The sequence below is a fragment of the Chiloscyllium plagiosum genome, unplaced genomic scaffold (genome assembly GCF_037043375.1).
Source record: "Chiloscyllium plagiosum isolate Xiang-an unplaced genomic scaffold, Cpla_swu_hap1 HiC_scaffold_10, whole genome shotgun sequence".
In the NCBI taxonomy this organism is placed as follows: domain Eukaryota; kingdom Metazoa; phylum Chordata; class Chondrichthyes; order Orectolobiformes; family Hemiscylliidae; genus Chiloscyllium; species Chiloscyllium plagiosum.
The window spans coordinates 44,223,044-44,246,581 of record NW_028270148.1 but is presented as its reverse complement, the minus strand read 5'-3'; the positions used below and the strand labels follow the sequence as shown (position 1 = coordinate 44,246,581).

Here is a 23,538-nt window from a genome sequence, read left to right as displayed (position 1 = left end):
AAGGCACAAGTCAGGAGTATGATGGAATATTCCCCACTTGCCTGGGTGAGTGGAACTCTGATAAAACAATCTGAAGATTGACACCATCCAGGACAAAGCAACCTGCTTGACTGACACACACACACACACCCATTCATAAACATTCACTCCCTCTACTACTAATGCACAGTACCAGCAGTGTGCGTAATCTACAAGGTATATTGAAGAAACTCATTTAGACTTGGTTAGACAGCACCTTTCAGATACATGACCACCACTATTTATGACAAGGACAGCAGACAGATGGAAACATCATCTGCAAGTCCTCTGCCAAGCTACTCACCATCCTGACTTGAAATAAATTATCTTTTCCTTCACTGTCACTCGATCAACATCCTCCAACTGCCCTCACTGTTAGCACTGAGGGTGCACCTACACTGAAAAGGCTATAGCAGTTCAAGAGGGCAGTTCACCACCACCACCTCCTGCAGGGCAACTAGGGATGGGCAATAAATACTGGTAGAGCTAACAATGCCCACATCCTCTGAATAATTGCAGAAAAAAAATCAGAATTTCAAAATTACGTAAGTGGATAAGTCATCAATGCAATAAGAGCCAAAGTAGAGGTGTCATCAAAAACGTATAAACCAAACAGTGAATAATACCACTTGTATATGAAATCAGAGCTACAGAAATGATACATATATGTTTGCACAGTTGGAACTTATGTTGTGGGTGGCACGGTAGCACAGTGGTTAGCTCTGCTGCCTCACAGCGCCAGAGACCCAGGTTCAATTCCCACCTCAGGCAACTGTCTGTGTGGAGTTTGCACATTCTCCCCGTATCTGCGTGGGTTTCCTCCGGGTGCTCTGGTTTCCTCCCACAGTCCAAAGATGTGCAGGTTAGGTGAACTGGCCATGCTAAATTGCCCATAGTGTTAGGTGAAGGGGTAAATGCAGGGGAATGGGTCTGGGTGGGTTGCTTTTCGGAAGGTCGGTGTGGACTTGTTGGGCCGAAGGGCCTGTTTCCACACTGTCAGTAATCTAATTTTACTTTGAGATACATAGCTAGGGCACCAGAAGCCAGTCAAATGCCACTGAGTGCTTGTTGTGTGGGAACAATTACAATTAATGCAGTAAAACATCCCATGGCACTTCACAGGAGCATGATCAAATTAAATATGACATCGAGCTACTTTTTTTTAATAATATATTTTTATTAAGAAAAAATAGATTTTTAAATATTACAAATACAAAACAATGCAATTCAAAACAGTACAAAACTAAACCCAAATAATAAAAAAATTCCCTAACCTACCCTCATATATGAATGTATAAACATATATAGAGAAGTATAAAATTTAAAAAAAACCTAAACTAACTATTTAACTAACTAAATAAATACCTAACAACAAACAAATAAATAGTAATAACTCAGCCCAGCCAAACAAAACACTTATACATTCACAGGTCCACCTCCCTGGATATTGGACTCATGAAACACAATCGTTACGGCTATATAAAAACCCTTGTTAGTGTGGCAGATAAATCTGTGTCCAGGTATTTCAAAAAGGGTTGCCATGTCTTGTAAAAATTCTCAGTTTTGTGGTGTACCATATTTGGGAGAAAATCTAGGGGAATATGCTCCATAACAATCTTCCGCCAACCCGACAGGCCTGGAGGGTTTTCTGATATCCAACCTAGCAAGATATTCTTCCTTGCACAGAATGTAAGAATATTGAAAAGTTTTTCCTTATACGAGTCTGCAGGAAATACAATGGGTAGGCCCAAAAGGAGCGAAATAGGGTCCTTCTTCACCCTTACACCTAAAATCCTCTCCATTGCACCCACCACAGTGCTCCAATATGTTTGAAGCCTGTCACAAGACCAAAGACAATGGGTAAGAGTACCCGTACAGACCTTGCACTTAAGGACATGCTGAAGATATCCCTGGTTTAAATTTTGACAAACGGTCTGGGGCTAAGTGGACCCTGTGAAGAATCTTCAACTGTAAAGCATGGGTCCTATTGCAAATTTCTATCTTCCTTGCATTCTCCCAAATATCCTCCCATGCCTCTGAAGAAACTTTAACACCCAGCTCTCCTTCCCACATCTTGCAGAGTCGATCAGACTCATCTGAGGTGGCACCCCCCAATTGGTGATATAGAGTACTGACAGAGAGTGTACGCTTAGCCCTTAGTACCCCTCTTTCTATGCAAGATTTATAGAGATCAGTCAAAAGTGTGGTCTTTTTTTGAATAAAGTCCCTAACTTGAAAAAAAACGAAAGAGGTCTCTATTAGGTAACTCGTACTTCCGTACTAACTGATCGAAGGACATCATTATATCTTCCTCAAATAAATCACCCATGCAAGATATACCCCTAGCTGCCCAACGTTTAAATCCTGAATCTATCATACCTGGTTGAAAACTCGGCATACCCACTAAAGGTGTAAACAAAGATGTTTTGCCAATATTACCTTCCCTCTGCCGAATTGCCCTCCATGCTTTAACAGTATTGATGACGATTGGGTTATGGCAATATTCCCTAACTGTCCTCACTTTGTCCAAAAACAGCAAACTGGTAAGGGGCACCTTGCCTGGGAAACTTCGATATTTAGCCATATTGAAAGAGAATCCCCACAAACCCAGTCACTTATGTAGGTCAAAAGCGAACTTAATTGGTAATCTTTAATGTCCGGAAGGTCTACTCCCCCCAATCTGTGAGGCAACTGCCGTTTGACTAATTTAATGAGGGTCCATTTACGGTGCCAGATAAAGGAGCTGAACCAACTGTTCAGTCTCCTGAGTGTTTGTTTATTGAAAATCAGGGGGAGCATCCGTATAGGGTAGAGCAAACGAGGGAGAATATTCATCTTAATAAGTGCTATTTGACCCAACCATGAGACTGGAAGTGCCTCCCATCTTTGGAGATCTTGTTTAATTTTTTTCAAATAATTGAGTAAAATTGGTTTTGAACAGCCAATCCAGAACTGGAGTAATGAATATGCCCAAATACACAAAACCCCCCTTGACCACCTAAATGGGAATCTATAGTCACTCTCAAGGGTAAACTCTTTCCTAAGACCACCCATAGGCATAGCCTCTAATTTAGCAAAATTAATCTTATACCCTGAAAAAGCACCAAACGCGTGAATGCATTGTATCAGGCAAGGCACTGAGACTGCTGGATTTGTCAAGAAAATTAGAACATCATCTGCATACAGCGAGATCTTATGTAATTTTGACCCCACTTCTGGAGCTGATATATTGAGATCCCCACGAATGGCCTCTGCCAACAGTTCAATCACCAACGTAAAAAGTAATGGTGAAAGGGGACAGCCCTGCCGGTTGCCCCTAGAAATATTAAAGTTGCTTAATCGTACCCCGTTGGTAGTGACCGCAGCGAGAGGTACACTGTAGCCCATCTTTAGCCATCTTATGAAAACTTCGCCCAGACCAAACCGGTCTAGAGTATAGAAAAGGTACGGCCACTCAACTCGGTCAAATGCCTTCTCTGCATCTAAAGAAATCACCAATCCCTGTATTGACTGATATTGGCATGCTTGAATTCGTTAAGCAGCCTCCTAATGTTATTGTAGGATCTGCGACCCTTTATGAAGCCTGTCTGATCCTCTTTAATAATAGAGGGTAACACAGTCTCCAGCCTTAATGCACGTGCCTTAGAGAGGATCTTAAAGTACACATTTAAGAGCGAGATGGGCCTGTATGAAGCACAGTCTTCCAGATCCTTCCCATTTTTAAGGATAAGTGAAATATTGGCCTCTCTCAGATGATGGGAAACAAACATGACTGTATGAATCATTAAACATATTCAGCATCGGGCCTGACAGTATACTTATAAATTCCTTATAGAATTCACTGGGAAGTCCATCAGGACCGGGCGCCATTCCACTCTGAAGCTGCCTCACAGCTTCCTGCACTTCTTGCTCTGATAATGGGGCATTGAGAAAGGACCGTTGTTCGGGAGTCACACCTGGGAGCTTCAGATCTCTAAAAGAGGATACCATTTTGGCCTGCCCCTCCTCACATTTCTCAGACTGACATAACTTAGAGTAGAATCTCTGGAATGCCACATTAGTCTTTTTAGAATTACATGTTAGGTTCCCAGACCCTTCCCTAATCGCTGTAATGGTTTGTGGGGCACTTCTCTTTCTGGCAAGGTATGCTAAGTATTTGCCTGGCTTGTCACCATGCTCGTATAATCTTTGCTTTGCAAAAGCCAGCTCCTTCTTTGCTGTCTGCGTGAGCACGGAATTTAGTGTAGACCGCAGTGCCGTAATCATCTGTAGTTTGACCAATGAGGGTCTGTCAAAATAGGCCTTCTCGGCTGCCTTCAACCGTGCTTCAAGGAGACATTGCTGCCCACCCTTCTGCCGCTTCCTACTTGCGGAATATGAAATAACTAACCCTCTGGCATAAGCTTTGGCAGTTTCCCAGAGAACAGATGAGCTATCAACCGAGCCTCTGCCGATGTCTAGGAATGCCCGAAATTCCCTAGAGAAATACTCCACAAACCTGCTGTCCATGAGAATAAAGGGGTCCATTCGCCAGTACCTTGAATCCACTGTAACATCCTTAATTTTAACCATGAGGTACACTGGAGCATGATCAGAGATGGCAATATTACCAATCGTACAGGATGCCACCAGATCCAGGATTACCGCAGGGGTCAGAAAAAAATCAATCCTCGTGTGACATCTATGCAGATTGGAGAAAAACGTGAAATCCCTACCTGTAGGGTGGAGACACCTCCAGACGTCCACTAACCCAAATTCCCCACGCAGACCCAATAACTGTTTAGTTTGTGCAGAGGGTATTGAGAGACCTTTAGGCAACCTGTCTACTGTGGGGTCCATGAGGCAGTTAAAATCTTCCCCTATAATGATGTGCCGAGACTTGAGACTTATCAGTTTAGAAAAAGCATCTACCAAGAATTTAAGAGGATGAGCTGGGGGACAATAAACATCTAAAATGCCATATTCTTCCCCATTTATCAAGGCTTTAAGAATTACAAAACTCCCGTTTGTGTCTTTAACACATTCCAACAATTTAAATGAGAGATTTTTCCTTACCAATATAGCCACTCCCCTACTTCTGGTACTAAATGATGAAAAATAAACTCGGTCAAAGCCATTCTGCTGTAATTTTAAATGCTCCTTGTCATCCAAATGTGTCTCCTGTAACAAAGCAATATCCACCTTCTCCTTTCTAAGACTCAAGAGTACCTTCTTCCTCTTAATTGGTGAGTGACTTCCCTTGATGTTCCAGGTACACCATTTAATCAAATCATTAGCCATAATCTTCTGCAATTACATTTAAATTCCAGAGAGGAGGAACCCGAACCACAAACTGTTGAGCCTTAGTGTCGCATGGTCCACCAAATATAAAAACTACATAAACTAAAACCACTACATTTAACAAACATACAAAATTATTAAAAATAAAACACAACAAAAACCAGAAAACAAACCACCATATAAAGCGCCAATAGCGCTGAGTAGGGGAACTCATCCCCTGCCCAGAGGGGGCAACTACCCATCCCAAACTGCCCATAAATAGGCATCTAACCATCTCAACCACCTTCACTTCTCCCAGCTAGAGCCGCATCGCAAGCACAAGCTAAAAAGAATAAACACCCCATAGAATATTAATATTAATAAAAAAAATTCTTTCATTAAAAAAAAGGGAATAAATACCCCACCCATCCTTTGTTATGTCCTAACTTAGAAATTTAAAATGTATATCTTAACCACCGCCAGACATAGTTTGAACCAAATTATTATCAATAGAGGAAAAAAAAGGGGAAAAACAAAGCTCCAACCAGATTTCCTCCATTTCTTCTACAGAATTATAAACGCATACCCAAGCAACAATATTTATACATACTACAATTGTTTAACTTAGGTTAGTTTGTCCACAAAGTCTCTTGCCTTCTCCGATGTGTCAAAGAGATGCATGGATCCACCTAAGGTGATCCGAAGCACTGCCGGATATCTCAGGGAGTACTGAATCCCAAGCTCCTTCAATCTTCTCTTGACACCACCATACGATTTTCGTTTCTGGATCACCGCCGCTGAAAAGTCCTGAAAAAACATGATCTTAGACCCCTCGTAAATTAGGACCTTTGGATCCTTCCCCTGAAGTCTGGAAGCCTCCCATGACTCTCTCCTTATCCCGGTAATGATGGAACTGCACCAGGAAAGGACGAGGGCTTTGACCCAGACCCGACCTCCACGCTGCAACCTGGTGAGCCCTGTCTATCTTCAATCCTCTCATGTCAGTCTCCAAGTCAAGGAATTTCGGAAGCCAATCTTCAACAAATCCCGCAGGCCGCTCACCTTCCTTACCCTCGGGCAGACGAATGATCCGAATGTTTTTTCTCCTGCCACTGTTTTCAAGATCATCCACTTGGTCACGCAAATTACGAACTGTATCTTCAGGGCTTGGATCTCTTCCTTGAATGAACTGGTATCAGCTTCCACCACTGTGACCCTGTGCTCCACCTCTTCTCTAGGTCTCCCAGCTGCTGCTCATGCTTCTGCAGCATGAGAAAGACTGGAGCCAGCTTCTCTTCAATCTGTTTCCCCAACATCTCGCGAGATTTCGAGAGCTGGTTTACCAGGTTCTGGAGAGTAATTGGCTCCGAGGCTGCTGCAGGCTGAGCTGCAGGCCCGGCCTCAGATGCTCCTCCTCCCTTTTTAGGCATTTCTGGACAGCTGAAAATACAGGTAAGTCAATTTTTAAATGTTTCTTGGGGCTCCACAATCTTTCCAACGCCCCAAGAAATCCTGATGACCTGGGTTGGGTGGTTAAAGGACCGTCCTGCTCCTGCTGCGATATGAAGCTCTGCAGTGTGATCTTCTCAGATCGCCGCCATCTTAGATCCCTCCCCCGACATCGAGCTACTTAACAAGATACTAGAACAGGTGACGAAAACCTTGGTCAAAGAAGTAGGTTTAAAGGACAAGAGAAGCAAGAGATCTAGGAAAGAAATGCCAAACTTTAGGGCCAAGTGGCATGATCCCTATACAGACCAATAACTTTTTAAAACTATATTTGAATGTCCCAGGTTCATGACACACCGTTTCATGTTTTAAGATGTTTTTGGGACAAACTAAAGCAACTATTGAATAATCACTATTTTTGAAGGCAACCAATGTGATAAGCTGCAGAAGAGAATTTTTAACACAACTGGAAAAACACACTTTGTAGGTATACTTTACACTGTCCTTTAAGTAGATATTCAATTCTCCCAAACTCAGTCCAAAATGATACTTTGTTCCGGAGAATTTACTTTTATTCTTTTCCTTTCACAATTTTATAATTTCTAACTGTGAAGTGTCTCTCACAGTTCAAGTTTTCCTGGAGATTTCTCTCGTTAGCTAAAGCTAGACAAATCTTTAAGCCTCATTTTAACTCTGCATGAATGTGATATTTCAAATCTGACAGCGAGCTCCCAGATGTAAACGGGTAAACTGCAGTGTCTTGTTGCCTACAGTTGCTCTTCCTTTCCTAAACCCTGGCAGACTAATTGGTCTGTAATATTCAGTGATAGGTGAGAAAAATCTGTCATCTAATATCATTAATGGCTTCTTCTGTATCTTTACCATCTCAAGACATCACCATGGCAATACCCACATGGACTTTGCATCCAGGCAGAGATACTGATTAGCTATCCTTAAAAGCCCATCTTGGAAATATATTCAGTGACTGACCACCATGGTAAATATTAAAATTAAAATTTATGGTCTACCTAGCCACATTTCACTCGGGATATGACTTAAAATCAGCTTGCATTATAACAGTTCCTGTTAAACTACAATTTATTTTTGGTTACAAAACACTGAGGGGGCATAGAAACATTGCAAATTGTTGTTGATATCTTTTTCTGTAGAATTTACTTTGACTATATATTTTCTCAAAATAATATTTTTCTTTGGGGTCATATGCAAAGTAAGTCAATGTCACCTATATTTCCTTCATGTTCCATGTTTGCTGTTTATTCCTACTCAGTGCACAGTGCTTATTGTGAATTATTAAATGACTCATGTTGTAAAAAAGACTGTCAACTTCTACAGCTCATATAAACCATGGGTTAAGCATCTTTTTTGGCAAACATGACATCACAAAGTCAGAAGAAGAAAGAAAATCACAGTTTTCTTCTGCTTTCTTTTGAAGTTTTTGAAGCATTCATGTGCACTTTGAGTTTCTCCACCAAGAAACATCTTTTGTAATAGTTACCTGGCTTTCTTATTGTGTGTCTGTCAGCTCAATGTGTTTGAGTGTGCTTGCATTTCTTCATAAAACCATTTCTCCGTATAAGGTTTTCTAATTCTGTTTATATTTTTCCCCAAAGGGATACTATTCAGTTTAGGTCCAAATAAGCATAACTAATCACACTCTAAAGATTGGGCAACTGCTCTAGTTTGTGTTGGACCAGATACATAACAGGTATGTTGCTTCAGAAGTATCAATCTTAACTCATATTACCAATATTAACGCTGAATCAAAATGTGTGGGTTTTCCCCATTTCACAGACTTGAGCTGATTATTCAATGCAGTGTAACATAGGTGGTGCATTAGAGTTATTTTTCAGAAGAGTTATTAAACTAAAACCATTCTTAGAAGGCATAATAGAAACTATGGCGTCATATGAAGAAAAGTGAGTGATTTATTTTGATGTCCTAGTCAATGTTTATCCTCCATATTCTGAGAGGATATTTTTGTGAAGTTTCTACCACTGAGTCGTGACGTTGGTGCACAGTTGTGGAAAGCCCAGAAAAACAGTCAGTAACCTGAACATTCTTAACATGTTTTCCCTGGAGCATCGGAGGCTGAAGGGTGACCTTATAGAGGTTTATAAAATTATGAGGGGCATGGATAGGGTAAATAGGCAAAGTCTTTTCCCTGGGGTCGGGGAGTCCAGAACTAGAGGGCACAGGTTTAGGGTGAGAGGGGCAAGATATAAAAGAGACCTACACACAGAGGGTGGTACGTGCATGGAATGAGCTGCCAGAGGAAGTGGTGGAGGCTGGTATAATTGCAACATTTAAGAGGGATTTGGATGGGTATATGAATAGGAAGGGTTTGGAGGGATATGGGCCAGGTGCTGGCAGGTGGGACTAGATTGGGTTGGGATATCTCGTCAGCATGGACGGGTTGGACCGAAGGGTCTGTGTCCATGCTGTACATCTCTATGGCTCTATGACCGTGCTGTGTGTAGACTGGCACTCAAGTTTACCTGCATTATAACAGTGACATTTCAGAAGTATTTAATTCACTCAGAAGCACAAAAGTCTCCAAGAAAATGCAAGCTCTTTCTTCTGGTTAATTGTTTAAATCCACAAGAGATTAGCTCAGGCATTTTGCTTCCCTGACAAAGCTGGTAGAACTATGATGAACATTGTTGCTATGAGTCAGAATCACATTGTACCATTTAGTATTTATGAATATAAATCTCACTCCCAAGTGCGGCACTTTTTAAATGTATTAATTTGCAGGCACTGCATAATTAAGTGTTTGAAGACTCATGCTAAGGTTCTAATTATTGCTGGATGGAGAAGAACAAGGAACACGCTAACATGTAACTTTTAAATTGGTAAGAGAAGGGATCTAAAATGGGACAGAAGACTGACTAAAATTCTGTTACAGAACTGTCTTTAGTCTTTGAGGAAGAGATGCTTGCAGAGTAGGTACATTCAAGGAAGCGGAAAATGTAGGAGAACCAAAGCTAAGGTTCATTTGATGATGAGAGTGAGGCAGAATATGATGAAATGCTAAAAAAGTGCATCTTGCATATCTGGTGAAATTTTCAAGCAAGATCCAGGTTGAATACTATAAGGTGAGAGAGATAGTGAAGAGGAAACCAGTTTTCATTCGGGAATCTGACTTGTCCTGGGGAACGATGAGGGGCACCTATGCATTCATGTCCACAGCTCTTTGGAGAGCAAAACATATTGAGAAAGAAATTAATAAAGCATATATGATCTTAGGCTTCATAAATAGAAATATTGAGGACAAAAGCAGAGAAGAGTTGTGAAGATATTTCATTATTAAAATCCTATTGAGAATTTGTATTTTAAGGATTATGGACAATGGTTCATTTGAACTTTTGTGGAGAAAGTGTGACTGTTTAAAAAAGAAGTCACTGAAAAGGCATTTAAGAAACATTGGGACACTTATTTTAAAAGACATGTCTTCAAAATCTCATTACTTAAGCTAATTGCTTGGGTTAATTTGCTAGAAACCACCTGCCTGGCTTTATGGCCATTTTTGGTTTGTAGATTGTTTGGTTTCACTTGAGACCCAGTTTGCTGAGAGAGAGAGAGAGAGAGAGAGAGAGAGAGATGCTATTCAGTTCAGCCTCCCACTTCCTCAGAAAGCCTTGTTGTGAGTTCACTGTGAGAATGGAAGTGCTGCTTCATCGGTTTCCTGAAAAGCATCTGAAAGAGTTTTCAACAATTCCTGAGCAAACTGTGTCTTCAAAGACAACACCCAGCCTACATATGCCAGGATGCCAACTGAAAGCCATCTTGAACATTTCATTCGTTAATCTGTTTTGTTTGAGAACCAACTGCCATTGACTAAGTTGTTTTTTTACAAAGTCAATATTGCAGAGAAAATCTCTTTTTTAATCTACATTGTCAAACTATGTGTTAACTACCATAGCTTTACATCTTTGCTGACTAAATCTTGGTTATAGTAAGACAATAACTTTGTTGTCTATTTTTAAAAAAACCTGATTGATGGGTCTTGTTATGACTTAGGTTTAAGGGACACCAATTCTTTTCTAGTCCCAATCCTCCATTAGTCATAACATATTTTAATTTTAATTTGGTTGGTAATAATGCCAATTGTCTAAGTCTGAGACTATGTCAGGTTCAGAATAAACACCAACAAATAAATGGTTTGCTCCTAAAATGACTTAAACAAACATGCCAAGGTTATTAACAAAAAGTTATTAACAAAAGAAGAGGGTTAAACTGTGTATAAGATTGATTTTGTGACATCCCAAACTAAACATGAGGACAATATGAATGTCAGACAAATATTTGAACATTACATAAAAGAATGACCCCTAATCCCAGTTAAAATATAGCAAGAGATTATAGAGCTTCACTCTAGAGATGTGGCCTTGAAACTCCCTCAAGAGCTTCTCTGTCATAGACTTCCTTGATGACTGCTCACATTCCGATGCTCCATTTCCCTTTCCTGGGTCTCCACTCTCAGATTCTTGGAAGTGGCATTCCAGTACTTAATTATTAGCACAACTCCAACGTTTCATAAAATCTAACTTCTCCATGATTATCTTTCTTGAAACTAATTTTGTTCAATTATACAAGCCAATGTTGCACTCAACTATTAATGGTTACATGGCTTCTTCTGAGCCCCAACAGCTTCTAGGATTTTCTGGAGGCACAAGTTCTAATAACAGAGAACCAGCTGCTCCTGACTTCACACACGAGTCCCCAGGTTCACAAACTCTGTAATTTTGTTGAATTTTTGGTACCATAAACTTGACAGTTCTTTTCTGCATAGAGTTTACTTCTCTGGCTCTTTGAGCCCAGCTATACAGGATTATTCAACTGTTCTAAGGAATTACCTGAGCATTCCAGCTATAAAGAACTCAAAAATTAATTGTTTTTAGCTGCACAGGAACATTAGCCCTGCCTAACATTTAGAACTCTCTACAACCCTGATTATGACAATGGGCTGAATCTTCGGGTTTTTTTGACCAGTTTTTGGAGAGAATCTCACTCCAAGTCCCAGTGAGATTTCTCGGCATGCCCTCATCTTGTATGGATTAGATGGGCTGAATGGCTTCTTTCTGCGCCATAATAAGTCGGATTCTATGACTTTATAATTTTCCAAAATTCCATTAAGAAATAAATAATTTGCAATATATAAAACTTTTTACAACCAAAGATGTCTCAAAACTCTGACAACTATAGTACTTTTGAAGGTTAGTCATTATTTTAAGGTCATATTCAGCAGCATGCAGTATCTGTGCAGCAAGGTCTCAAATAATATTGAGAAACAAGGGTGGTTCATAATGGGGAGAGGTAGGCAGGAGGCTCAGAAGCAAGGGTAGTGAAGTAGTTCCCAACAGCTGCCTCCCCGCAGTTGGTCATTCCCGCAATCAGACAGTGATTGCCTTCGTTTGTGAGATCACAGTAATCACAGGTGGTGTCAGGTTACTTGCACAGATTGACCTATCAGGCATGCCACAGGGCAGCATGCCTACTTACCACTGGGTTAATATCAGCAGCAGCGGGCTGAGACTTTCATGGTCCTTACTTAGCCACTTGGGCCTCAGTTGGCACTGGGGTCGCAAGGTTAACCATGGACCTCACCACCCAGAACTGGTGTATGTGGAAAGGTGTTAGGAGCTGTATGTGCCACCGTCCACATCTAATTAAGTGCCCTTACTGCCTCCAATCTCACCACCTCTGGTAGCACAACAGTCCATCCATTCACTTAGACTCTGAAGCATTCAACTGACATAAAAGACACTATATAGTGTTTTATTTCTGCTGTTTCATAAAGGATACAGATCATAATTCATGGTCTTAAGCACAATAGGTAAACATATTCAAAAACAGCATTTAGGGAATACTAAAACAAATACCTAGCAAAAGACATGCTTGGATGTTTCCATCAATGGTAAACATTACCATTCGCTCATCCTGTTTAATGAATATCCCTGTTTAGGTGTAGGCTTCATTATCTCTCTTCTGGATTTAAATGAAAAGATTAACCAGAGGTGTCAGCTGGCATGCATGAAATGTATGCAGCTTTCTTCCCAGAAGCCTGCCATCCATCTGCTCTTTCCCTTCAAACAATTCAGCCAAACTAGACTTTGCCAATATTAATGACTTGTTTGCTTGTTGGGTATGTGGGTAGATATGTGTAATCTTGAACTATTGTCAGGCAGCATAGCGGCTCAGTAGTTAGCACTGCTGTCTCACAGCGCCAGGGACGTGGGTTCAATTCTATCCTTGGCTGACTGTGTGGTGTTTGTACCTTCTCTCCATGTCTGCATGGGTTTCTGCTGGGTGCTCGTTTCCTCCCACAGTCCAAAAATGTGCAAGTGAGATGGATTGGCCATGATAAATTACACATAGTGTTCAGGGATGTGTAGGTTAGGTGCATTAGCCATGGTAAATGCAGAGTCCAAGGATAGGATAGGGTGATGGGTCTGAGTGGGATGCTCTTCATAGGACTGGTGTGGACTGGATGGGCTGAATGGTCTGTTTCCATACTGTAGGGATTCTATATTCGATGCTATGTACTGTGCATTAAGACAGAGCATTTCCCAAGTATGTATGAACATTCCTTGCTCTTGCTAGAAAATTTGACTCATTCCGGGGCAATTTCATCTCTCACTTTGCGTGGAAACAGGCACAGTGATTAGATTAGGTTACTTACAGTGTGGAAACAGGCCCTTCAGCCAACAAGTCCAGGTCGACCCGCCGAAGCGCAACCCACCCATATCCCTACATTTACCCCTTACCTAACACTACGGGCAATTTAGCATGGCCAATTCACCTGACCTGCACATCTTTGTGACTGTGGGAGGAAACTGGAGCACCCGGAGGAAACCCACACAGACACGAGGAGAACGTGCAAACTCCACACAGTCAGTCGCCTGAGGCGGGAATTGAACCTGGGTCTCTAGCGCTGTGAGGCAGCAGTGCTCACCACTGTGCCACCGTGCCGCCCATGCTTATGACCCAATTCCTATTGGAATCAGCGCCATTTTGTTGGATGTTGTGAAATAACCAATGATCTCCTATTGAAAACAAACAGAATCCTCATTATCCCAATTTCAGGTGAAAATCATAGAAACCCTACAGTATGAAAGTAGGCCATTCAGCCCATCAGTCCACACTAACCTTTTGAAGATCATCCCACCCAGACCCTAACTCCTACCCTGTCAACCTGCATTCACCATGGTTAATCCAACTAGCCTGCACATCTCTGGACAATTTAGCATGCCCAATCACCCTAACATGCACATTTTTGGACTGTGGGAGAAAACCAGAACATCCACAGGAAACCTATGCCAACACGGGGAGAATGTGCAAACTCCACACGGTCACCTGAGGTTGGAATCAAATCCAGGTCTCTGGTGCTGTGAGGTAGCAGTACTAACCACTGAGCCAACATGTTACCCAATAGTCTCAAGACTCTCAAACTTTGTGCATACTGAGAGCAGGCGACAACCAGTTTTTATTCCTGAATCCTTGTCTGATTGCTTCTTTCATATTCCTAATACTATACAGCACAACATACTGCAGTATTGTTATTCCATGACACTTTGCAGTATTGCTTTAAACTCTTAAGGTATTTTCCTATCTCGGTCTGAAATTGTCCAATAGTGAGGGATGGGTTGAAATTTGTGATCAGACTCACAACTTCCTCACTTTGCGCATTCGATGACATTCAGCTGCTATTAACCTGTTTCTTGACCCTGCCTCCGTGCCCTTATTTCTCCATCTGTACCATTTCCCTTATCCAATTTATAGTTGTATAACTTAGATCAAAGAACTGTATGCTTAAGCACATGACTTGCCTGAGAGTTTACCAGTAGATCTGATTAGCTTAACTTGTCTGGACTCTCCTCCACATCAAAATCCCCCTATTACTGCAGAATTGTCCTCGATAGTGAAGGAATCCTAGATTCCTTGCATCAACAACAAATCACATTTTCTGACCTACTTCCTCTATTTCTCTATTGTATCTCCAACATAAAATGTGAAGAGGTATTTTTTCTTCTCAAGTTTAAATTTATTACTTTACTATGTTAAATAACAATAGGGATTGTATGTGTGTTTCTGGATAAAGCTTAGTTTAATCAGCTTAAGGTTTTAAACGACAGCCTGTAGAGATTTATAACAATCAGGTTCATGGTGATACTGCACTTTAGTGATTTAAAAAAAGTGAATTAGTTTGGCTGCCCATTTCCTTCTAAATAAAGGGGCAGGCCTAGCATTGTTAAAGTGGCACCTAAAATCCATTGATCAACATGGGATGTATCCAGGCATAAGTGGATAGGGAAGTCTTTCAATTAGCATGACAAAGGCAGATGTCCAGCTAATCAGGGTACATTGAGGAAGCCCATCATCTAGCAGAAGCTGGAAGGCTCAGCACAAGTAACTAAGTCTGGGAGGCTGCTTGTTTCCTCCACCCACACCAACATTTATATTCCACTTCCCATCACAGAAGTGCAACTTTGGAAGGAGATTGTGTTTCATGTAAAAAGCTAAGCCTAAAATTCATCTTTAAGAATGCAGAACATGACTTGGACCTTCAGGCAGGTTCATCTTGTCAAATTTAGTGGCCTGATATACCTGGCCTACCACCTGCTGATCCTACCTTCTGAAACATTGGTGATGTGGGACACTTTAAACATAAACGTTGTTTTTGCTGGGACATGAACATGATTGATTTCTGTCAATATTATCTTAGGAGTAACAAGATAATTGATGATTTATTGCTTGTTATTAGGAATTCATCAGAAATGTGAACCGTCTGAAATTGTGAAAGAGTCCTTTCTTTTTAATTCTCAAAGGAGAATGACAAAAAAAAACAAAGGAACTACCATTTCCCAGGGTTGGCAATATTCTCTTAATAAAACAATGTTGAAATGAAGTTGGTATCCAGTCGCCCTTTATTTACATGTACACGGTACATGGACTCTGACCAGGCAGCTCAAAGCCAGTCCCTAAAATGACTGTCTATTTATTTTTTTCTCTTTTCTTTCTTTTTTCCAGCACTGTCCTACGTGATTGTGGCTAGTGACTGGGCTGATAGTCTCTGTTTTGTTTTTAGGTTATTGCTGAACAAATGTCACTTCCACGCACTGTCAACGTCCCTTTCTATCACTTTGTTCCTAATCAGGAGTCGATTGATAGGACTGGAATTGACCAGTTTAGATTTTTCCTGCTTTTTGAGGACAGGACATACCTAGGCAACAATTTAATTCATGGTGGCAAGTATTGGAGATCAGGTTTTCTGCCAAAATATTGTCAAGTTTCATAGGTATCCAAAATCTTCAGCTGTTTCTTTATCACCTAAAGTGAACGGAGTTGTTTTTTCCCTTGTTACAATCTTGAGATTTATTGTTGTTATCACATTCTTCATCTTCACAAAATTGACTCTGGGCTACCTCTAATATTGTTCACTTAACATTGACATCACAGCTGCCATCTTCTGTTATCATTTATCCTGAATATTTAAACATAACTACATATTGCAGCACTATCCATTTCTACCTTCAAATGACCATTGTTTTTGTCTATTTGTGTTCATATTCAACCCAAATTCTAAGCTTCCAGATGTTTCTTGAATTGCAATTTTTCTTGATTGGTAGGGTTTCTTATGATTCTGTAAAGTCTCCTGTTTATATCTGTCAGCCAGGGCTCCCTGATTGGCCCAGGCTGACAGACCCAATTAAGGATCTTATATTCAATGAGATCTACCAGGCCTTTGTTCCAATCACTACAAATGTAAAAGTTTATTATACAAAAAGAAAACACAAACTTGCCGCACTTTAAAAAAATCTATTTGAAACAAATGCAATAAAAATATTAAAAAGCCAGACTAAATTCTTTTACCCCTAATAACAACTTTATAGACACTCAAACCTCAGTGGAGGGTGTTATGGACCAGGCCAAACCCCCTCAACATATTTTAGGAAGATAACCCCGACCCTAACTTTTCTAGTTATTTTAGGCAAATGTAAGGAGTGAGATCCCAGAAGTGATACAGTTGGCTTCAAGTAAAACAATTTATTTACACATCACCAAATAGAACACAAAAAAACCCAGAATTTAGAATAACGAGTTGGAAACTTGACTGAAATGAGGAAACTGTTCCCCTCCCCCATCGTATCTCCGTTCCAACCTCCCAACTTAGCACCACCCTTATGACCTGTCCATCTTCCTTCCCACCTATCCACTCCACCCCCACCCCCACTCTCAACTACCTTCCCCCAGCCCCAACCCCCTCCCATTTATCTCTTCACTCCTGAAGCTCCCAGCCTCATTCGTGATGAAGGGCTTTTGCCCGAAATGTCAATTTTCCTGCTCCTCCGAAGCTGCCTGACCTGCTGTGCTTTTCCAGCACCACACTCTCAACTCTAAATCTCCAGCATCTGCATTCCTCACTTTCGCCTAGTTGATCTTAACCTCTCAATCCCAAGACTCAGGTAATGTCCTGGGGACCAGTGTTCGAATCTTACCATGGCCGATGTTGCAAATTGAATTCAATAGAAAAAAAATCTAGAATTAAGAGACTAATAATGAACATGAATCCTTTGTTGATATTTAGTGAACCAGATGGGGTTATCTTATGTCCTTTAGGGAAAGAAACTGCTATCCTTATCTGGTCTGGCCTACATGTGACTCCAGCTCCAAAGCAATGTGGTTGACCAGCAACATCCACATCCAGTGAATAATAACAGAAATCAGTTTTTGTTCAGCAAATTTCTCCAATCATTCAAAGCTATTTTCTTTAATTAATAACTCTTCTGAAGATCCTTAATAAGCTAACTCCTAACATGTTTTCCTTAAAAACATCTCTTCAACGGCCATTCTTGTCTTCAACAACCTTCCTTTCTGACATCACAAAAACCTTCTGGATCTTTCCTCTTGTTGATTTCTAAGGCACTCAGGACTTCCTCTGCCCTGACTGCTTTGGAGACTGTTAAACTAACAACATACCTATGGTTACAGTCCTTTCCTCTCTGAATGCAGTTGCATGCTGTTTCTTCTGTATGGCTCTGACTTTCTGTCTAACTGGGCTCCTTTCGCAAGGCAACGTAAGTTTTTTTCCTCTTTTGCCTTTTTTGTGATGTACTGGATTATTTACCCCTGTGGTTTAAAAGACTTCAATTAAACACGTAAACAAAACAAAGCTCCAGACTCTCCACACCACTCTCAGAGCAAATCTAAAATTAAACTAAAAACTCTTCTTAATATTAACAAATAAAAATACAATTTCAATTTAAAGCTATTCATTGTTCTTCCACTTTAGAACCCAAGCCCCCAAACAATAACAACATATTATGAACACTCGTCACACTATAAGGATTACATTTAATAACTGAATTGATACTTTCATTGTAGTTCCTACTGGAACCAAATAAACTGAAAGAATATCGAACCTATAGTAAAGTGACTTTTAATACAATCGGAGTTCGATTTTAATTGCCCTGTTTAGATAGGCTTGACTAGAGATGCTGGAAACATCTCAACTCTGTCTGCAAGAATGACCCCAACCTTACAGTAACTTGACATTTCAATACATCAGTTGGCTCTCATATTAACAGCTCTGTCTTATGTCTGTTAACTGTGTTGCAGTGAAGCCAAATGTAAGCTGAAGAAATAGCACTTCATTCCCCACAGGCACATTAAGCCTTCAGGATTCAACACTGCGTTCAGGGTGTTCACAGCATGAGAACTGTCCTCCATTTTCTACTGCCCTCCATAATGCCTTATTTCCATGGATTTGTTCATAATGGAACTGACTTATTTTCTGATATTAACACCCACCATTAACACAGATACTTCATTTATAATTCTCCTCTACTACCAGTACCATTCACTTTACATTTTACTGTTCTATTCGCTCCTCCCCCTCCTTTATTAGCAGAAAAACCATTACATTTCCTGCCCAAAGAACTGAAATGATAACTCTATTTCTCTTTCTTTAGACATTTGCAGACCAACTGAATTTCTCCAGCACTTCCTGTTTTACATTAAAATTATGCCTGTTGAGTCTAAAAGTGACATATGTATGAATGGAGTAAAGCAGGAGCAAAGTCATTCAAAGTAATGGAAGTGAAAGCAAACAGGTTTTGTGATAGAGAGTATGTCAGTTTGGAAGCTCAGAGTTTAGTTGGATGTTGAAGCTGTTCAAGTCTGAATTAACCCAAGGCCAACCCTCTCCTCTCTTCATTTGTTTCACTCTTACTGCCTCTTTTGTTATCTCTAACTTCTCTTCCATCATTCTCTCTTCTGCTTCAAAGTTTCTCACTCCTGCACAGAAGCAAAGTATGCATTTTAACCGCATTCTGAAGATGAGGAAATAAAGGTAAACTGAACAGTTGAATTGCATCACCAATAATTCAGAATTCATTGCCAATGAAGGGATCAACAAGCATTTACTAACCATGTTTCCAGGCTGGTCATGTTGCTTGCACACTAGGATTTTGAATACTTTTGACAACATTTCATATTAAAACTAGTGGCTTGTCTCGTAGATGTGTCAGAACAGGCTTCTGGATGCAAAATTAATGGATATACTTCAATTAATATGCTATGGCTGCCTAAACATCAGTACAAAGTTATGTACATGGTATATCTGGTCAACCATTATGCTCTTAATATTCATCCTTACATAGCAGCTCCTATTTTGCCCAACATCTGTTATTAGTTTTTTTTAATTCAATTGTATCCTCTACCATATAATTACATCCTTGGGCAGCACGGTGGCTCAGTGGTTAGCGCTGCTACCTCACAGTGCCAGGGACCTGGGTTCGATTCCAGCCTCAGGTGACTTCTGTGAGGATTTTGCACATTCTCCCTGAGTCTGCGTGGGTTTCCTCCGGGTGCTCTGGTTTCCTTGCACAATCCAAAGATGTGCAGGCCAGGTGAATTGGCCATGCTAAATTGCCCATAGTGTTAAATGCATTAGTCAGGGGTAATGGGTCTGGGTAGGTTACCCTTTGGAGGGTCGGTGTGGACTTGTTGGACCGAAGGAAATCTAATCTAATCTTTCATTTTACTTTGCTTCAGACAAGAGGCCAAGATGTTGAACTGCAAAAATCTGTATTTCTGATTTCAGGATGATATTGTGGTTCAAGTTTGAGAATACAAGTTTGAAACAGTGGCAAGGCAAATGGTTAAACTCTATTCCACCAAATTCCATGTTTTTTAATTATACAGTTAGGAATAGGCAAAACTAAAGATTATAAAATAAACTTTAAAAATACTCTATGAATAAAACTAAATAACCAAAAACTAAATAAAATAAAGTCACAGAAATAGCTAACTGTATTAAGCTTTTAAAATCCACTTAAACTCAGTTCATTCAGCAGGGAAATGGTTAGTTATGTAGATAAATGCACTTCTTTCAGTTGGCTTTAGGGTGACTTTAAAATAAGTTTATTGTGCAGTGAAATCATTATGGTCATAAAGTCAACACGGCATGGAATTTCAACTTTGTTGTCTCTGAGAAATGCTTAGGTTGCAGGTGCAGTTGGAGGAATGGTGGTTGGAATGAGAGCAGTCATCCATAATTTCAGGTCTCTGCCCTCTCATTTTACCTTAGGATAATTGAACTTTTGCAAGGAAGGGAAGGAGTAAGGCCTAGACCTGTGGTATATACCTTACAATAAAGTGAGAAAGGTTGTTCCCACATGCTTTTCACCTTGCAGGTGGTGCTATAGCCCCAAAAAAACGAAGAACAGATGTATTTAGGGAGAAATCATGATCACAGGATCGAGGCTGCAGAAAGCATGGTTGTCGGTGTAGGAAAGAAGTCAGGGTTGGATTGAATGTAAGAATTGCAACGGTGAATATTGGGAGGTGTCGAGGTTATGGCTAAGGGAATTAAGATGGATGGTGCAATGTGATCACACAGGGGACCTACTGGGGGAGTTTGCAGGGATAGAGACCGTAGAGATGGGAGAACAATCAAACAAATCACAAGGGTTTGCAGAATAACTTCTTGCGTCGGGACGCTGTACCTGATCTTTCCAGTTGGGCACTGATCAGCCTTGGCAGTCTTGACGTAACCCCGGAGCTCTACCAGACACTCTAGATCATGCACATAGTTCTAACAACTTGAAAGAAAGACAAAACTGAGCCACAAGTAGTACTGTAAGGCCATTTGCCTCATTGCTACAGTACAAGGTTCTTTTTTCCTTTTCAACTTTGCAAGATATAGCAGTGAAGAGAAATGGGATATGCTACAAGGTTCTGCACAATAACCTACCTGCATGGCTTAGAGGCCATTATGGGTCAAGGCTATACGTTACTGAAAGACACAGTTGTGATTTAATATCTGGAAACAGTAACAGAGGCAGATGTCCTTGATATTGCAGACTTCCAGTCCCAGGATTTTAAACAGGAACACAAAGAGCGAGAGACTGGCAGATACAGAACAGTAGCTCTTGCTGTCTGAAGGAAGGAAATGGTTTTTATCTCTTTTAGTTGCTTAACAGAAGGGAGGCTTGTCTACTGGTCAAAGAGAAGGAACCTGCAACAATTTAAGAAACTGCAAGATATATCTGAGTGAGGTGGAGAAATTACATCACCAAAGTTGGTCTTACTGCAGAAAGTTATTTTGGAAATACTCAGACAGATGAAGTAGTCTGAGGCCTTTAATGGCTGCTGTATGTTCTAACTCAATGAAACAATGAGCAGTGATCCATTAGAAGCTTGGAGTGATTTATTGAGATGGTTGTAGCGGAGTAGGTTCATCCACTGCTTTTTCTCTTTTTTTTTGCCTTTTTTCTTCTTTTCTTAAATGTTTTTTTCTACTTACTTACCTTCTGGAGAGAGCTCAGTTGTGGAGGCAGCTTTGACAATGGTATCGCAGCTTTGTCAGGTCTGGAGTGTGGCAACAGCTCAGGGCCCAGAGCAGGGACTTTGATGGTCAGCAGCATTGCACCTTGTTGCAGTCAGGAGTATGGCAACGGCTGGGGACCTGAATCATGACCTTGTTGATCGGCTCGAGGTCTGGTGCATGGCAGCGGCTGGGGGCTTGGACCGGGGCTTTGATTGAGCCCAATGCAGCAGTGAGGGAGGTCTCTTGGCATCTGTGGTGGCGGCGAAAGCAGGCAGCTTGAGGTCTCCTGGAGAGTGGGCCAAAGTGAAGAAGACCAAACCCTTATAGGGAGCTCGAGCCCAGCATGGCTAAACACCTAAGAAAGACTACTGAACTTTTAACTTTATTTAGTATTAAGTGGAAAAATAAAGAAGGACTATAATGTTTAACTTTATTTCATTATTTTTCAACTTTGTACCTAAGATTTTGTATCTAGGTACTTTTGTTCCTAAGGTAGTACCAGGAATGGTGACATAGTACACTTTTCACTGTACTCCTGTACTTCAGTACATGTGACAATAGAATCTAATTCTAGATTATTTCCTAAATGACTGTATTCGGTGGAAAACATGTTGTAAAGTATACATGCAGCATGGGATTATCAATTGCATTCAGACATTCAAAAGCGCTATGTTCTTTGTGGTTTAGAGTATGTTGTCTACTAAGTAAGGTTTAGTTGGTGTTGCTTTCATTTTGCTTGTTACAGTTAATGTCTTAAAGAAATTGCATGACAGGACCTCAGAAGCTCAAATATATCTTTAGAGTTATTGATGCCTAGACAGATCATACTGAACTGTGGGCTCTTGCTGGGTATGAATCCAAAGGCTGAAAGTAAGCACACTGGAATTTACCAGAGCTTGAATGAACAAGATTACACAGTTATTTCTGAAATATTTATTGAAAGGTTAACATGACTACTTCTATTGCTCAAGTGCTTCTCAGAACAGATGACCTGGCTGTGAATGACTTGCAACAATTAACAAAAGGTTGATTTAAAGATAGTGGAGGAAAAACTAGAATAGATTTAGACGTAGGAGGCAAAGTCTGTTGAGATATTGGCTCAAGACCTAAACATCAGGGACAAAAAGTATAATCTACATAAAATATATGTTGAGTTAGCTAGAATTTAGTTACAAATCAAACATCGGAATCCAAAAAGCAGAGACTTGAAGAAGAAGAAATGGAAAACTTTGAATTAGAAAGAGAGGAAAAGGAGGGAAAAAAAAGATGTAAAAAATTGAACTTGAATTTCAAAGATATGGAAGCGCCAGTGTTGGACTGGGGTGGACAAAGTTATAAAATCACACAACACCAGGTTATAGTCCAACACATTTATTTGGAAGTACTAGCTATAGGAGCACTGCTCCTTCATCAGGTAGCTTTGGAGCAGGATCATGAGACACAGAATTTATAGCAAAAGAGTACAGTGTCATGCAACTGAAACAATATATTGAATAAACCTTGATTGCTGTTAAGTCTTTCATCTTTTAGAATGGATTGCAGATTTCATATAGGTTAATATGTAAATCCCAGAACTTCCATCCCAAATGTCTGTATAGCTGCAATTACAATATTGAAGGTGCTGAACCTAGCCATCCTTAGTGTTATGCACTATTTTATGGTCCTGTACCATGAGTATGTTATGGGAATTTGGAAGGTGCTTACAACTTTGCCAAATAGAGTGAAGGTTTCTAAGCTGCAAAGCATAGCTTGATCAGCGTAACCACTGGTAACACTGATTCCTGGTGCTGCTTGCCAACAGTGATTGGGGAGAGGATTTCTAGTCCACACAGTAAATTAGTATCTAAGGTTCAGATAGCATGTACAGCTTATAAGTGTCTTCCACCTGTACTGTATGGGTGCCTATGTAATATAATTGCTCTGTGAAGGGCCTCACATCACTCAAAGGTGAAGTGCAT

General features: G+C 40.5%; 1 protein-coding gene across 7 annotated transcripts in view; it reads right to left on the bottom strand.

Moving 5' to 3' along the window:
• Positions 1–23,538, bottom strand: part of hhat (hedgehog acyltransferase) — a 251,337-nt gene that overhangs the window by 41,635 nt on the left and 186,164 nt on the right. For 5 of the 7 annotated variants that reach the window (XM_043695749.2, XM_043695746.2, XM_087991310.1 and 2 more), the window contains one exon: positions 21,638–21,866. The exons of 1 other annotated variant lie outside the window; for it this stretch is intronic. In XM_043695749.2, coding sequence (XP_043551684.1) covers positions 21,724–21,866 — 143 coding nt within the window. In that variant the 3' untranslated portion in view covers positions 21,638–21,723. Of the gene's footprint in view, positions 1–19,177; positions 19,287–21,637; positions 21,867–23,538 lie in introns of those variants that run through there. One more of the 7 variants, XM_087991309.1, reaches the window with a different exon arrangement.